Source organism: Topomyia yanbarensis, chromosome 2 (assembly GCF_030247195.1).
Source record: "Topomyia yanbarensis strain Yona2022 chromosome 2, ASM3024719v1, whole genome shotgun sequence".
Lineage (NCBI taxonomy): Eukaryota > Metazoa > Arthropoda > Insecta > Diptera > Culicidae > Topomyia > Topomyia yanbarensis.
The window spans coordinates 50,209,197-50,227,307 of record NC_080671.1 but is presented as its reverse complement, the minus strand read 5'-3'; the positions used below and the strand labels follow the sequence as shown (position 1 = coordinate 50,227,307).

General features: G+C 38.6%; 1 protein-coding gene across 1 annotated transcript; it reads left to right on the top strand.

Moving 5' to 3' along the window:
- Positions 1-5,036: 5,036 nt before the first annotated feature.
- LOC131679464 (uncharacterized) lies at positions 5,037-14,721 on the top strand. Its single transcript, XM_058960193.1, is given in 9 exon segments — positions 5,037-5,791; positions 5,842-6,031; positions 6,088-6,243; positions 6,296-6,351; positions 13,051-13,217; positions 13,524-14,145; positions 14,204-14,393; positions 14,450-14,605; positions 14,665-14,721. Coding segments are annotated over 9 exon segments (2,349 nt in total).
- The last annotated feature ends 3,390 nt before the right edge of the window (positions 14,722-18,111 follow it).

Below are 18,111 nucleotides of genomic sequence, written 5' to 3'. Positions count from 1 at the left end.
ACGTTTTCTCCCTATAGTGCAAACATTTTTGAAGCAGTTGACTACTAAATGGCCCCTCCTTGCAGCGATCGTATCCTTCGATGGCTAAGTCATCGAACGAGGTCACCGATTCGATCACTGTTCTACAGTGGAATTGCAGAAGTATCCTCCCGAAAATCGATTCCTTTAAATTTTTACTAAATAGTTTAAAATGTGATGCTTTCGCATTATGTGAAACTTGGTTAACTTCCGATATAAATCTCAACTTCCACGACTTTAATATAATTCGTCTGGATCGAGAAAACCCCTATGGAGGAGTACTTTTGGGGATCAAAAAGTGCTATTCTTTCAACCGAATTAACCTCCCTTCGACACCAGGCATTGAAATTGTCGCTTGTCAAGTTTTAATTAAAGGTAAAGACCTTTGCATTGCTTCCATCTACATTCCTCCTAGAGCCTCGGTAGGGCACCGAACGCTTTGTAATATCACGGAATCCTTACCGGCACCGCGGCTAGTTCTGGGAGACTTTAACTCGCACGGTACGGTATGGGGCTGTCTTCATGATGATAATAGATCAACATTAATCCAAGATCTTTGCGATAATTTCAACATGACCATCTTAAACACGGGAGAAATGACGCGGATTCCTACACCACCAGCACGCGCAAGCGCGTTGGATTTGTCGCTTTGCTCGACATCGCTACAGTTAGATTGCATGTGGAAGGTGATCCCTGATCCCCACGGTAGCGATCATTTGCCTATCGTGATTTCAATTGCTAACGGTTCAAGACCATCGGAAACAATCAATGTCTCGTATGACCTCACACGGAACATTGATTGGAAGAGTTACGCGACCGCGATATCCGTTAAAATAGAATCCACTCAAGAACTTCCTCCGGAGGAAGAGTACAGGTTTTTGGCTGGCTTGATTCTCGACAGTGCGAATCAAGCTCAGACTAAACCAGTACCCAGCGCGAATACCCATGGACGGTCTCCCACCCTGTGGTGGGATAAAGAGTGCTCAGAGCTGTACGCGGAAAAGTCCACTGCATATAAGGCCTTCCGGGAAGACGGGTTACCCGCTAGCTATCAACAGTACGCGTCGTTAGAAAGGCGAATGAAGAGTCTAATGAAAGCCAAAAAACGCAGTTATTGGCGCCGGTTCGTCGACGGGTTAACGAGAGAAACAGCGATGAGCACTCTTTGGGGTACGGCTCGACGTATGCGTAACCGTAATAGTACCAACGAGAACGTGGAATATTCAAACCGTTGGATATTCGCTTTCGCCAAGAAGATCTGTCCGGACTCTGTCCCGGTACAGAAAACGTGCCGCGCCGCGTCTCCTCACGATACCGCGAACGAAACACCGTTTTCGATGGTGAAGTTCTCACTTGCTCTCTTATCGTGCAACAATAACGCCCCAGGGCTAGACAGAATCAAATTCAACTTGCTGAAGAATCTGCCTGACACTGCAAAAAGGCGCTTGTTGAATTTATTTAACAAGTTTCTTGAGGGTAACATTGTCCCTTATGAATGGAGGCAAGTGAAGGTCATCGCCATCCAAAAACCAGGAAAACCAGCCTCCGACCACAACTCGTATCGGCCGATTGCAATGCTGTCCTGTATTCGGAAGTTATTCGAGAAAATGATCTTGTTTCGCCTCGACAATTGGGTTGAAGCAAATGGCTTACTGTCAGATACACAATTTGGCTTCCGCAAAGACAAAGGGACGAACGATTGCCTTGCGTTGCTTTCTACAGAAATCCAAATGGCCTATGCTAACAAAGAGCAGATGGCATCAGTCTTCTTGGATATTAAGGGGGCTTTTGACTCAGTTTCTATTAACATTCTGTCAGAGAAGCTGCACCAGCATGGTCTTTCGCCAATTTTAAATAACTTTTTGCTAAACCTGTTGTCTGAAAAGCACATGCACTTTTCGCGTGGCGATTTAACAACATCGCGATTTAGCTACATGGGTCTTCCCCAGGGCTCATGTCTAAGTTCCCTGCTCTACAATTTCTACGTGAATGACATTGACGATTGTCTTGCCAATTCATGCACGCTAAGGCAACTTGCAAACGACGGGGTGGTCTCTGTTACAGGGCCCAAAGCTGCCGACTTGCAAGGACCATTACAAAATACCTTGGACAATTTGTCTGCTTGGGCTCTTCAGCTGGGTATTGAGTTCTCCACGGAGAAAACTGAGTTGGTTGTTTTTTCTAGGAAGCGTGAGCCGGCGCAACTCCAGCTTTTATTAATAGGTGCAACGATCAACCAGGTTTTCACATTTAAATATCTCGGGGTCTGGTTCGACTCTAAAGGTACCTGGGGATGTCACATTAGGTATCTGAAACAGAAATGCCAACAAAGGATCAATTTTCTCCGAACAATAACTGGAACATGGTGGGGTGCTCACCCAGGAGACCTGATCAGGTTGTACCAAACAACGATATTGTCGGTTATGGAGTACGGGTGTTTCTGTTTCCGCTCCGCTGCGAACATACACTTCATCAAACTGGAGAGAATCCAGTATCGTTGCTTGCGCATTGCCTTGGGTTGCATGCACTCGACCCATACGATGAGTCTCGAAGTGCTGGCGGGCGTTCTTCCGCTAAAAAATCGATTTTGGGAACTCTCATATCGATTGCTCATCCGATGCGACATTCTGAACCCGTTGGTAATTCAAAATTTCGAGAGGCTCGTCGAGCTTAATTCTCAAACCCGTTTTATGTCCTTGTACTTCGACTACATGGCACAGAGCATCAATCCTTCTTCGTACAATCCCAACCGTGTCCGTTTCCTAGATACTTCTGATTCTACTGTATTCTTCGACACATCCATGAAGGAAGAGATTCGTGGAATCCCGGACCATATACGCCCGCAGGTGATCCCCAATATATTTTATAATAAATTCCGAGAAGACGACTGCGACAAAATGTTTTACACTGACGGATCAAATCTCGATGGGTCCACTGGCTTCGGTATCTTCAACAATACTATCACCGCTTCATTCAAGCTCAATGATCCCGCTTCAGTTTACGTCGCAGAGTTAGCTGCAATTCAGTACACCCTTGGGATCATCGACACTCTGCCCACAGATCACTACTTCATCGTTTCGGACAGCCTCAGCTCTATCGAGGCTCTTCGTGCGGTGAAGCCTAAAAAGCAACTCCCGTATTTTCTGGGGATGATACAGGAGTCCTTGTGTACGTTATCTGAAAAATCTTATCAGATTACCTTTGTTTGGGTCCCCTCTCATTGTTCTATCCCGGGCAATGAAAAGGCCGACTCATTAGCAAAGGCGGGCGCATTAAATGGTGACATATACGAAAGACCAATCTGCTTCAACGAATTTTTTAGTATTTGTCGTCAGAGGACGCTCAACAGTTGGCAAACCTCGTGGAGCAACGGGGAACTTGGACGATGGCTACATTCGATTATCCCAAAGGTATCAACGAAGCCTTGGTTCGGGGGGATGGATGTGGGTCGGGATTTTATTCGCGTAATGTCCCGACTTATGTCCAATCACTACACCATGGATGCGCATTTGCGGTGTATTGGGCTTGCGGAGAGTAGTCTGTGCGCTTGTGACGAGGGCTATCACGACATCGAACACGTTGTCTGGGTATGCGCCGGGTATTGCGACGCCAGGTCTCAGTTAAAGGAATCCCTTCGGGCCCGAGGTAGACCACCCAATGTACCAGTCCGAGATATGCTGGCAACTCGTGATTTCCCCTATATGTCCCTTATTTATACCTTCATAAAAACGATAAATATCCCAATTTAGCCCCTCTCTTTTATTTCTCGTTTTTAGAGTTTCCTCCTGCCTTGTGGAACCGATCAGCTCCAGAGTGCCACTATGTAACCGCCGTCGCCCTTACCACTACGCCTGCATAGAAGGAAACTGAAGCGAGAGCGACTCGAGGTCCGATGACTTTTGAAGGATTCCCCGCGGGTCCGAAGAATACCATCCGCCAATCCGGTACTCGACGACTTACTAGACTGAGGCGCAAATTTATTTCGCTGATCCCCCCCCCCCCCTTCGAGCGAAAGTTGCAAGTTTTGCCCTTCTTTCCCTGTCTCTCCCCTGTCCTTGATACAACTGCTGCTACACTGATGCGGAAATAAGCCACCCTCTGAATATCTTGACCAAGCATAAGTTCTAGTTAAAAAATTCAAATTAGTATTCTGTATTCCTAGTTTTAAGATAGCTATAATTTTTACTCTTTATTGAAATTCTTGTCCTCCATTTTGTAAATAGAATTGAATCCCTAGTTTTAAAATTTCTGTGAAACTTTTCATAAATATTTGTTCTCCCTTTTGTGTACCAAACTATATTGTTAGTTTTAAGATAACCGTAAAATATTTCGTAAAATACTGTTACTCCCTCTCTTGTATATCAAAGTGAATCCCTTGTTTTAATTTTTTTCATAAAAAAATCTTTTGGCCCTCTCTTGTATATTGAATCTTATTTCTAGTCTTAAGATAGCTGTAAACTTTTTTTTTCCTTTGTAAAACAAATATTTCAACATTGTAACCTCCTAGTTTTAAGATATCCAAAATGTAAAAACATAAGCATTTGGCACCGCCAAGCTAACGCATTTGTGCCTATCAAATAAACGAAATGAATAAAAAAAAAGATTAAAACAATGAAAGAATACATATTACATTTAATATTTTTTTTTAATTTTTCGTACATATAGAAAAAGCTAAAACAATCGCGAGGAGATCTTTTGACTACTAAAATATTATCTTAATTTGGTTATCACAAAAATCACACGAAACATTGATGAACAACGTCGGGTATCTCAGCTAGACTATAATAAATTGCACTGAAAGATCGATAACAAATCCCTTATGCGGTATCTAGGAGGCAAAAAACAGTAAACCTAATGGTATGGAAGCTTGCTATCTGACATTTTACATTGAGGGATTTTCCCTTCTATTAATTATGTAATTATCTTTTACCAGCAAACAAAAAATCTTCGCCAATATTGTACCATTGAAATAATTAGCGATCCGGCGAGATTGATTCAGTATTATCCACACGTCAGCGATGAAGCACGCAACGTCGCTGGAAGCTTTTCGTGAAACGGTTCGATTTGCCCGACGATTGGCTGATTTTTGCGGAGCGGATCTACTAACGGCCGGATGGAGTCCAAATTTTCGAACCCTTCTTGCGATTTTCGGAGGATGTAGTTATCTACTTACCGGATTCTACAGTGTTTGGTTTTTCTATCCAGACATTTACGGAATGCTGCAGTCCTTAGCCCCAATGGGAATAGCGATCCAAGGACTGGCGAAGCTGTACAACGCCATCAATAATCGCAAGTTTTTTCTCGATCGAATAAACTATCTGGAACAGTTTCACGAAAGCCATGCTAAGCACCCTCAAAACAATGCCGTTCTGCTGGATTTGATGACGAAAATGCAACTGGCCACACAATTTCTATTGGTTGCTTATATTTTGGCTGTGCTCGGATTTGCATTGTATCCGCTGTACTACTACGTGATTTTCGAAGAGAAGGTACTAGCGTTGAACGTGGTGATTCCTGGGGTGGATATACACTCCCATTGGGGTTACATGGGGACGTTAACCTACCACGTGTTTTTGCTAGCGATCGCCATGAACGGGATATCTGCTTCCGATACGGTCATCATGGTGTTCATTGCCAACCTGGCGGGGTTGGTTGATGTTTACAAAAATAAACTGAAGGATTTGGATGATTTGTTAGAAGCGTCGAAACGGGACAATGCGAAACTACACGATATGGTTAGGGAGATCATTGTAGAACACAATGGAATTTTGAGGTATGTGTTATATTGATAAATCAGTAGTATAACAGGATTTTTTCTTGCAGTTATGAGTTCGATTTGGACCGAGTATACATTGTTATAAGTTTTGTGCAGGTTGTAACTTCTGTATCGTGCCTTACATTGTCACTGTTTCTGTGCTATATGACTAATTTTTTGCCAGGATATGCATTTATATTAGGAGCTCTTTTTCAATTGTTGGAGTTTTGTTTGCTTGGGACAATTTTTCGTGTGAAGGTACAATTTTCATTCAGGAACTGTCATTACTTTTGTCCATACGATCAATTTTACAGAATGACGAAATCATTGAAGCAATTTACGACACCAAATGGTATCTGCTAGACAAATATGACCTCAAACTAGTGGCATTCATGTTTCACCGTAGCCAAAACGCGGTTGATCTAACCATTGGAGGGATTGCGCCAATGAATATCGAAACGTTTGTCGAGGTAACCTGAGGAAGATTCAATTCCAAATAGAATTTAATTAGTTTCGTTTTAGATTATGAAAACAATATATCAGTTTTTTACTATGCTTATTAGCTTCATGGATCCTTAGATATTGCTAATTTTGCTCAAAACGATTATAAGACCAACTAGAAATAAACCAAGCAGCAACTGTAATCAGAATCGGCGCGGTTTGTGGTGAAAAATGACCATCAATGTCACCCGTCGTAAACGATTAGGGTTTAGCGATTCTTTAATATCGATGAGAAAAATATAAACCAATATTCGATTGAACTTTTTGTGTGTTTGGTTTGAAATTTCGCAAATGTTATTTCTAGAATCAACACGAAACGTTTTTTGTGTTAGCTAATGTTCGGTATGGCCGCAAATATTCTTCGAGCTGTGGCACAGTATTACGACGAGTGACAAAACCTCAACAAGCAATTCGTTTGCAAATATTAATTTTATTCTCCGCTTAGTTTGAGTAAAATTATCTAAGAAATTTACGATAGTCGGATGAAAAATTAGTTAAAATGAAAATTAGGATGAAAACGCCATGTTACGTTGCAGCAAGTGATGTCGGATATTCGGACCAACCTAAGCAAATCGCCCTTTTAGGTAGATAGATGTGAAAGAATTTATCGGTCAAGTGTCCTAATTGTTAGTTTAAAACCTCAGCTATATTTTGGTGCCAAAAAAGCTCAGCACTAGGCGACGATTTGCACAACTCTACGTTTTTCCACACTTTTACAGTGTAGGGGTAATTCGGAGCGTAAAGTTTTTTTAATTTTATTTTTGCGATGGAATTATGTTTACCTATGAAATATTTGTTGGAGAAACTCCTTAAAAAGCAAAAAGCACAAAAAAAAATTGTGTTACAAAGACTTAATTTGGTTAGTCACAGCTGTTGATTGGCGCATCAAGTATTTTCTTTGCAGTGGCGTGTGTAATCGTGTGCATAACCGCAAGCCGCAGAACGGTGGTTGATGGAATAGGGGGGTCTGAATAGACCCGTACGCTCATTTCGCACAAAAGTGGTTAGCGCCTTCAAAATATCTGTGTTTTCACCCAAACAAATGTCATTCCATAGAATAGGAGCCTCAAGCTTTTCCAAAACTCAGTCCTGTTATTTTTTCACTTTTATTTGTTACTTTAATCAAGGTTTTACCATTATAATGATTTTTGTTTTGAGGATGGCAAAAAATGAAACAAGATATCTTTTTAAAAAAACTAAAGAATAAGATTCATCTGTCAAAATTAATGTTCTAGAACAGCGCTCCCACGAATATGTACGGCAGTCAGAAAGTCTTACGATTTTCTGATAAATCGAGAGGTTCCGAATTACCTCCACTGTCTTATTGTACCGAATAGTGCAAATTCTGGATTTATTATTTGTGTTCGCGAAAAAGAGGTGAAATTGATAAGGTAAATTGAAAATAAAACATTGGGTATTGTAGAACATATGCGAGAAAATGATGTGGTGTGATTGCATCATACAATCAAGCGGAAAATTTTCATTTTTCCTCGTGTATTGTAATAATTTTAAGAATCCTCTAGTGATATTGAACAGTAAAAAGGGTAGCTAAAGTTTGCCGAATAAACATTGCGAGAATGAGTAGAATTCTTTGGAAGACGAGATGGCGGAAATTAGTTGCATTTCCCCGGCAAAAGTAGAAATCTTTGGGACTCCTCTTGGTTGTAAGGAATAAAAGAAACTTTCTCGTAGTTTTCCCAGAAATCGTAATTAAGATTAAAAACAGCAAGGGTGATGTAGGTTCATGTTCAAATAGTTGCACCAACGGGAGTTTGGTACATGTGTGAGTTTGGCACATATGATTACACCGAAAAACCTTATTTTGATCAAACGAAAGTATTTAGGGGATTAATAATAAAGTTGTTCGATCTTGTATTGCAACTGAGTTACAACATATTTATAGCACTATTTAGAGGAATAGAATGCGCAAATATAGAATATACAGACAAAGATAAGGGCTATATACAGCACAAGTTGATTTTCATCGTAATTATTAGTATTTTGGCATGAGTTATGACATAGTATGGATCAGACATGATTTGCTTTATTTATAGTTTCGTATATGAGTTTTAAAGACTTACGATAAAATTTGTATATTACTTATGCATCTAGCGTATTATTATGCGACTTCGATACGATTTGGATACTGTTACGATTTTCGTTGGCCATCTATATACGATACCTGGTTAACCGTTATGTGTCCAACGGGGTACCTGGGTACCTTTTCAGATTTCAATTAATGAAATTACAATGTTTCACCCATAGCTGGAAATTGAAACTTTGTGAAATCTTAGAACGTCACTAGGTCAAGCTTTTGGCTTAATAATAATGTTAGTAAGGGGGAGTGATGAGGGGCTCCTGATTTTTTTTTACTACGTAATAGGTCTACGAGGATACCCGGGTACCCACAAAACTGGAATGCTAATAACTATGACTATTTCCAACCGAATCCGACACTTTTGGGTGTTTGGATTCAGGAACTCAATCACTTTAAGATTTGGTAAAAATTAATCGAGTTACTTCACTCGGTTCCCGGGAATCCAAGTTTCTGGAAGCAGTTTCGAGTGCTGGGGTACTATTTGCGAACTTTAATGGAATTCTAGCAATATGGGTATCAAAATTCTTGGAATTGTATCGGAAGGCTGTTTCTTGTGGTTATGGAAACATTTGGTAATTTGATCTCGGAACGGATATTTCGGAGCAGCTTCCCGCGGGGCCGTGAGTGGCCATTCCAAGGTCAAATTGCCATATGGTCCCGTAGCAATAAATAACAGACTTCTGAGACAATTCGAAGGGTTTTGATACTCATATTGATAGAATATTATTAAAATTTATAAATCATACCCTAGTAATGGAACATTACTCCGGAAAATCCGGATTATCAAGAATCAGCTACATTCATCCGGTTCAATTTCACAGGATCAAAAAGTGGACGAGTTCCTGAATCCAAAACATCTAAATGTGTCCAAAGCGGTTAAAAAAGCCAAAGTTATGAGCATTTCAATTTTCTGGGTATTCGGGTACCCTCGTCCGCAAAGGAGTTTGGACACACAACGGTTAACTAGGTCACAGTCGATCCCACCGTTTCGATGTGAGCAGATCGAAATAGGCAAAATAGCTATAAAGTGAAAAATATGGAAAGATTCATTGGATTGCTATTTCGCAGTCTACGAAATATCCCACCAGTGTATTATGCGTGTAAAATTATTACATCTTGGCGGCCCTGGTTTGCAAATCGTCTTAAGATACTTACGATCCCGTACCACTAATAGCTTTCAAAGCTAATTGGTACGAAGTAGCTGGTGGATGAGTTGTTCGAGACACAGTTTCAGAGCACACACGCACTTCACTTCAGTGCCGCAAACTGCGACTGATGAAGTAAAAACCAGGAGAACGACATCAAACGATGTACGCAGAAGGATTTTGTTGAAGGATTTAGCGTTCACTGAAATCGAAACGGGTATAATGCAGGAGGCCGTCGAAGATAGAACTTCCCAAGTCCGGCACAGAAGATAGTACTTCCCAAGTCCGGCACGACATATTTGTTTACCTAGCGCGCTACGCTTCTATAAATGACGTCATCATCGACTATTTAAAGAACGGATTTGGCCGGACAAGTTCAGTTGCCTGTTGAACGGAAGGCGGAGCAGATCACTGCGCTGTATGTTTTCACAGCCAGTGTAGCTGAGTTAAAAGTCCTTTACACTGGCTGCGGAGGTACGCTACCCAGTGCCGTCCAACACGCGACTAAGATTGTCCGTTCAAACACTATGCTTTCTTTTGTGTTGTGCTCCAGCATACTTTTATGTACAATCTCGATCACAATTATTCGTACAGAAAATCGTTTGTACATTCGAGCTCCATTCGCAAACACGGTTAACATTGTGTCATGGCACTAGTTGTCTCTTTCGCTCTACCCATCATCATTGGCGTTAACTAATTTTGCTTTGTGCGCTTGGGTTCAATGTTTGAGGCGAATGTGTGGGTAGGTATATCTAATTTGTTACTAACAAATTGTTAGCGGTTGCATGCGTAACCTGCATGATAGCAATCTGTGCTTTCGTAAGACGAAAACTTTCTTAGCAACAAATTTACGCGGATCGATGGAAAGCACAACGAATGTTTATTATTTACTTTCGATCAATTCATTGATTCATTTCCACTTCACATGATTCATTTCCATTCAGCCTATCCTATTTTGATTCTGCCAATAGGTACATACTACGAAACCTATTTATGAATGAATGAATATACACTGCCACTCAAAAAACCGTTGCAGAAACGCATCTAAGTGCATATATAAAATTGTTTTCGATTCTTGTATATTTATAGTTTCCATATATGATTAAGACCACTGCATTCGCTACATTTGTATGCGTACTTTAGGAAAGTTACAATAATGGTCCAATATAACTAGAAAGCTTGGTCAATACATGAAATGGGAGTATATTGTCTAAACTTTGATTTTTATTCGTCTCGATTTTTTACCACACACAATCGAAAAGCTTTTACGATTTTAAAAGCTGATCTTGTGCTATAAAGATTTAGCTCCAGATATTAGTTCGGTCACGGTTTTCTATCTTCTTTCGTCAGATCTTCTCAAATAAGTTTAATCTGATTAGATCACCTACTACAAATGAAATTACCTGATAACCAAGAAGGTTTGGCTCAATATGTAACATTCGATGTTGATGAGTTGTGTTTAAACTATACGTAAGAAATATATTTGATATATTATTACTCTACATGTACAAAGAAAATAAATATTTAACATTAAGTAGTATAGTCCTACGTCTACAGTTTATGCAACCCCATAGGGCTGCCCCTTGTAGTTTTGAACTTGAAGGAGGAACAAATCTCAAATCATGCCCTACTCTGTGCAATTCGCTGTTGGTGGTTTGCATCATTCATTCAAACAGCCGACCTGCTTAATCATTTTCCATTCATTTTCAATTTCATTGACACTGTGAATATCTCTCTACTGGAGTATTGACTAGGTTTCTACTTCTGACTGTTGATGTAAGCTTGAAAACGCAAAACATGTCAACATTTAACCTAAACTGGCCTCTACAGAGCAGATGGCAACTTTGATTGGTGAATGAAAAAAACATCAATTTGAAATGAAGACGTACAATATAGTCATGAAAATCCTGCCAACTTGAAAGTGAATGATTGAGGGATTTGGAAATGAAAATTTGCACCATTAGTTTGAAGATGTTTCGATTTTATGCGGCAATTGAATTGTTCATTTAATAAATAATTCAACCAATGAATCGTTTTGAAACTTGAATGAAGAATAAACGAGGACAACCGTACCGACCGTTTCCATTTAAAGGGGTTTAGGATAAAACGATGAGAGTGACTTTGCTAAGAAGGTTAATGTCACTCCTTTGGTCCTTTGGTATTGGACAGAGGTATTTACACTTTGCCCTTGCTCATGGAGCCTAGGTTAAAGCGCCGTTACTCGCTTTTTTTACGCGGTCATTTTTCAACCGATTTTAAATTTTTTGAGTGTTTTGGAGAGAAGAAGAAATTACCTTACCTACGGTATGCTATGTTATGTTCTATTGTTTAAAGTACTATGCAGTTTTGGGACTACAATATTTTCCATTAAAAATTTAAAAATTACTTAACATTGTTATTAGGGAACCTCTTTGTTTTAATAAAAAATTAAGGAGAACATTTCACACCGCATCCAATGACCTATTTTTGATCAATATCGGTTGAAAAATGGTTGAGTTATTAATTTTTTTTCTAAATTAGAATCCTGCTCGCATGAATTCTTAAGGGGTTAGTGAGGTATTGTCTCGCACTATAAGATGCTATAATTATATCTTCCGTTTTTTTTTATCCAATTTCATGTTCAAAGTTCAAACACATACTTTTGCATGCATACGTAATCGAGCAAAAAAAAATCGGTTTTTTGGAAATTTTAAAAGTTCAAGCGAGCAAGCTTCTAATTTGGAAAAAAATTAATAACTCTGCCATTTTTCAACCGATTTAGATCATGAATAGGTCGTTGGATAGGGAATTAAATATTGTCCTTAAATTTTTATTAAAAATAAAGATGCTTTCTAATAAAAATGTTGAGCAATTTTTATATTTTTAATGAAAAAAATAGCAAAATAATAGTAACTTTCATATCGTTGTCACAAAACCACGTTGTAAGTTTAACAAAAGAACATAACATAGCATATCGTTGGAAAGGTTTCATTTCTTCTTCTTTTCAAAACACTCGAAAAATTTAAAATCGGTTAAAAAATGATCGCGTACAAAAATTTTAGTGCCGAAAGTTCCGACAGCATGAAGCAAAAAGTTACTTTACGCCCGTCCGGATATGCCGTAGACTCAGGCGATTCGCATTTCTAATGCCAAAAGATCCTGTCGCCGGTAAACTCTAAGCTTGCTCATATGACCCTTTCCACGCTTTTCTAAACTTTCTTCCTTCAACTCCTTGCTCTCTCTTGAGTACTATGGCTCTTAATATTGAAAATATGCTTCATTTTCAATTGAATTTCGATAAAAACAAAAAAAATAGTGAGCTAAACAATCCCGGAAGATCGATACGCAGTCCCTTGTACAAAATGTTAGATAGTAAAAAATTATCACGATCCCCTTGTGTATGTGTACAATATGCAATACTAGGACGAAACCGCAACTGAATCTGACATTGAACTTTACCATTCTATAATTAAGTAATTATCTATTTCTCACAAAAAAGACGTGCCAATTAAAGCACACTTCAAATAACAAGTGAACCATTAAAAATGTGTCAGTACTATCCATATCTCTGCGATGAAGCACGCAACGTCTCTGGAAGCGTTTCGTGAAACTGTTCGATTTGCTCGCCGATTAGCTGACTTCTGCGGGTTGGATCTACTTGCGGAAGACTGGCGTTTTAATTTTCACACCCTTCTGACGATTTTGCTAGCTAGCACTTAGGGTGATGAGCCTATTTGCGCCATGTTTCTATTATCACCCTACCCGTTTGAAGCCGTTGGTTAGAGCAGTGTCTGCCATCTTTGTTCAACGCATTGAGTCAAATGGTAGCGCAACAATAGGGGCACTCGATTCGAGTTTTCATTGTGCTTAAACACGAGAATTTTACTGTTTTCAACGCATTTGTGTTATTATATTGGTTGTTAACAACGAAGCAAAGCGGTTGATGTCAATTTTGATGCATTCCATTTATTGTAAGGCAAGAAATTACCGAATTAATGCGGCACCTTGCTTAGTATGGTGAAAATAGGCTCATCACCCTATCTGCTTTTTGGCTTCTACAGTGCCTGGTTATTCTATCCAGACATTTACGGTTCACTGCAATCGTTAGCCCCTATGGGAATAGCGATCCAAGGACTGGCAAAGTTGTACAACGCCATCAACAATCGCAAGTTTTTTCTAGATCGAATAAAATTCTTGGAACAGTTTCACGAAAGCCACACCGCTCACCCACAAAACAATGCCGTTCTTCTGGAGTTGATGAGGAAAATGCAACTGGCGATACGATTTCTAATGCTGGCGTATCTTCTTGCCATTCTGGGATTTGCGCTATATCCGCTGTACTACTACGTGATGTACGGAGAGAAGGAACTAGTGCTGAACGTAGTGATTCCTGGGGTGGATATCCGCTCGTATTGGGGATACGTAGTCACGTTAACCTACCATGTGCTCCTGCTAGCGATCGCCATCAATGGAATATCTGCTTCCGATACGGCCATCCTGCTGTTCATCGCCAACCTGGCGGGGTTGGTTGATGTGTACAAAAACAATCTTAAGAATTTGGATGATCTGTTGGAAGCGTCGAAACGGGACAACGGCAAAATACATGACAAAGTTAGAGAGATATCTATTGAGCACTATGGGATTTTGAGGTATGTGTTCTTATAACGCAGTTAGTGGTAGTGTATTTATAATATATACGTTTTTCAGCTATGAACAAGACTTGGACCAAGTATACATTGTGATAAGTTTTGTACAAGTGGTAACCTCTGTATCGTGCCTTACCTTGTCACTGTTTCTTTGCTACATGACTAATTTTTTGCCAGGATATGCATTTATATTAGGAGCACTTTTCCAATTGTTGGAGTTTTGTTTGCTTGGAACAATTTTTCGGGTTAAGGTAGTGTTTTTATTTCGAAATTGGTTTTGCATTTGATCATGCAATTGGTTTTTCAGAATGATGAAATCATTGAAGCCATTTACGACACTAAATGGTATCTGCTGGACAAATCTGACCTTAAACTAGTGGCATTTATGTTCCACCGTAGCCAGAACGCGGTTGATCTAACCATTGGAGGTTTTGCACCAATGAATATAGAAATGTTTGTCGAGGTGAAAACGATTGAATTTGTTCTCCGTTCTAAATATTAAATTCATTGGTTCCATTTCAGATTATGAAAACAATATACCAGTTTTTTACTATGTTAATAAGCTTCATGGATCCCTAAATGCATTGAGAATATTTTTTGTTTTTAGTGTTTTAGTAAGTATATTTTAGGATGTCGAACACATTATAATTCTTTTTATTATATCATAAAAACACTATTCGAATATTTTGGAATATTGTATCTGTTAATGCTGCCATTCAAAGATTTGTACAAAACCCACAATATTAAGAACTTTTATAAAGTCAAAAATGAATTTCACCAGCGGTATTGACTGTTACGTAACGGTGTGACCAAAATGATGAAATTCATTGGTCCTTCATTCACCTGCTGTTGCTGTTCATCGTCTAATGCTTTAATGTTTAAATTTTTCTCCAAGTGTTTTGGTATAATGGTATGTTAATAATAAAAGTAATAATTTTTTTTTATTCTTTTGACTTGCTTTTTCTAATTCTATAAACTTGATATTGACTGATGTAAACGTAGGAGTTGTTTTATTGGGCCAAAGTACGTTAGGCTAAATGATTAATTTAACAGAATCAACGTTAGATTAGAAGTAATTTTTGCTGATCTATTCATCAGATTGAATGGTTTTCCGAATAAACGAAAAAATGGTGTTACAACCCGATCAGAAACACATAACAAAAATATTTCAAGACTATATCTCGAGCTGTTACTTGTTATAATTTTCTGTTATTTTAACTAATAACGAGATTTATAACACAGCTTATTGCGAAAATTGTATTCTGTTATAATCTTGTTATTGCATTCTGATCGGGAATCGAATATTTATCAAACAAGAATGTGTCTCGGTCAAACTTTTTATTATAAATGATTATTATTAAATAATGTCTCTGTTGCAAGTTCAATGCATACAGAATGAAGAAAAAATATTTACTCAAGCGTTCTTTTTAGCGAATGAAAATTGTCCATCAAGTTGTGCGTGTCCTTGGTCACTTTCCTCGCCGCAGAACGTCAGTTTACCTTGAGCTGCATGCTGACAGCTGTTTCTCACGTTTTCTTGAGGTTAGAGGATTAAAGATTGGCTAATATTTTTCTAATAGAAGAAGTTCTGGCCTGTTGGGAGGGTTCTCGTCCTTGGGTGCCACTTGGACGTTGTTCGCGGTATACCACTCGAAGGCCATTTTTCTTATGGGAACTGTAGGTCAGACGGACACATAGGTATTTTAGGAATATAACTTTTAAAATTCTAATGAATTGTATGTGTACCCTATCATTATGGATAACTTTGAAATATGAAACACTCAGTGGGCCTCAAATCCTGTAAAACATGTGCAATTTTAGCAAATATTGAGATTCATTAGTGTATCTTCGTGCGGATATAATTTTCAAAGCTTTTAAGGTTTATTGTGGAAAAAAAAAAAAAATTTTCACGGATTTTCCACTTGTTTCGATATTGTTACACTTAAGTGATATTTTCGTTGAAAATAACAGATAAGTTGATTAGTGAATAAGTGCAAATATTTAAAAAATATGTGATTCATGCTTATACACCCAAAACTAGGCCTTTAATAGCTTTAAGGTAATAAAAGAAATGCTTTAATGGCAAGACGGTTAACACTAAAACGGTCCCTACAAAAAAAAAAATCTCCAAACAGTAATATCAACCAGTGCAGTAAAATTTCACTTCATTCAATCGAAACTGAATGAATGCAGCCAATCAGTCGTCTACGGTAACATTCATATTCATTTAACGCATGATCTTAAATTCAGTTCATGGCTCTTCATTCGCCGACGCTTTCAAATAAGTCGCAGTTCTTATTGAACCTCCTTCGTTTGATCTTCTCAAATGAATAGATGCCGCTTTTAATTGACCCAGTGAACATCTGTCAAATGGGATCCGTGTAAACCTAAGACAAGACGAGACAACGGGCTTCTTATTTTTTATTTTCTTGTCTTTCATGTGCTTTGCTGAATAATTGATGACAGTTGACTGTATGTACAAGCACTTTATACACACACTTGCCAAACACAGTAAAACTTGGAACCATGAATCTAATGGCGATTTCGCTTGAACCTGAAACTGAGTCAGGTTCTAACCCCAACCGCTGTCAGTTCATACATTTTGACAGCAGTTGGGGTTAGGAACTGACTCAGTTTCGCCTCAAACGAAAACCACATAAACTGGCATCACGAAAGCTCCCATAAGCTTCCTCTTGTACTTCCCCTTTTAAAACTCTCGTCTATAGATGCACTTTTTAACACTTCGCTAGTCTGTGAATAAAATATCTGTAATTGTTTGCAGCTAGAGCTAGGTTGGCAGTGCAGCCAATTTCTTTATCGTATATTTATATGTTGCTATAATACACTTAACAATGCCCGATTACTAACACACATTTCGCAACAATTTATCTGGTACTAATCAATTCAACATTTTTATCACATACTGCATGTTTCTAGCAAATTTGTTCAGCATAACAACCTATTCATCAGAACCAAATTTACAACAATAAATAAAATAGAGATAAATGTACTATCATACCATTGCAACCATATTTAATTCAGCTATTTTCTTTAAATTTTTACCAATATTTTCCTGTATACAAGTCCGATGACATGGTAAAGGGGTAGAACACTTCTACACTAGTTGTATAGGAATACATTACTAGGACAGTCTACAGACTACATACTTTTTATTTAAAAGATAGACTTAAAAATACGGAATCACTGGGTAATGACTCGGCATCTCTGTTTTGTTCATTGTAGGGTAGACGAGCCCTTATTCATCTCATTAGTCGGGATATCACACTCTTTCGCGGATAACTCGGTTTTCAGTGGACTGGAATGCTCTTAAATCGGTATCAACATCTTTGCTTCGTTCCTAAGAAGCAGTACAATAAAAAATCTTGCCTGGAAAATGTAAAATACTCCCGTTTGAGCGAAGCGAAAAGTCGAGTACAACGCACCCTTATTCTTTCTACCATTTGAGCCAATGCGTTGAATAGAGAGAGGAGATACTGCTCTAACTAATGTGTTCAAATGGGTAGGATGAATAGAGGTGCTAAGATGATTTAGGGCACAGTAACCCTATGTGCATTCAGTGGCATTCCAATCATATGAATTAACGAGAATAGTCGATGTTCTCTTTCAGAAAGAATTCGAAAAGATTTTGCTCGATATGAATACTATAAACTATAGTTACTATATTCAAAGTTAGGCGGAGACACTGATCAGATCCAGTCGAACATATCAAATGTCGGAGCCCATCGAGCATGATGTCACAATACGTTTTCTTTATGGATCTGGAGAAGATATTGTGATCATGGTGATAAATATTTTTCTCTTTCCCTGTGCTATAGAGCATAGGTAAAAGAAAATAATCAATATATTTATGTGACATCGAGAAATATTCGCACAATCATAAAACCACAATATTTAATCGAATTCGTTTTTCTAGACGTACATGTCTTTTACGACGTTAACAATGAAACT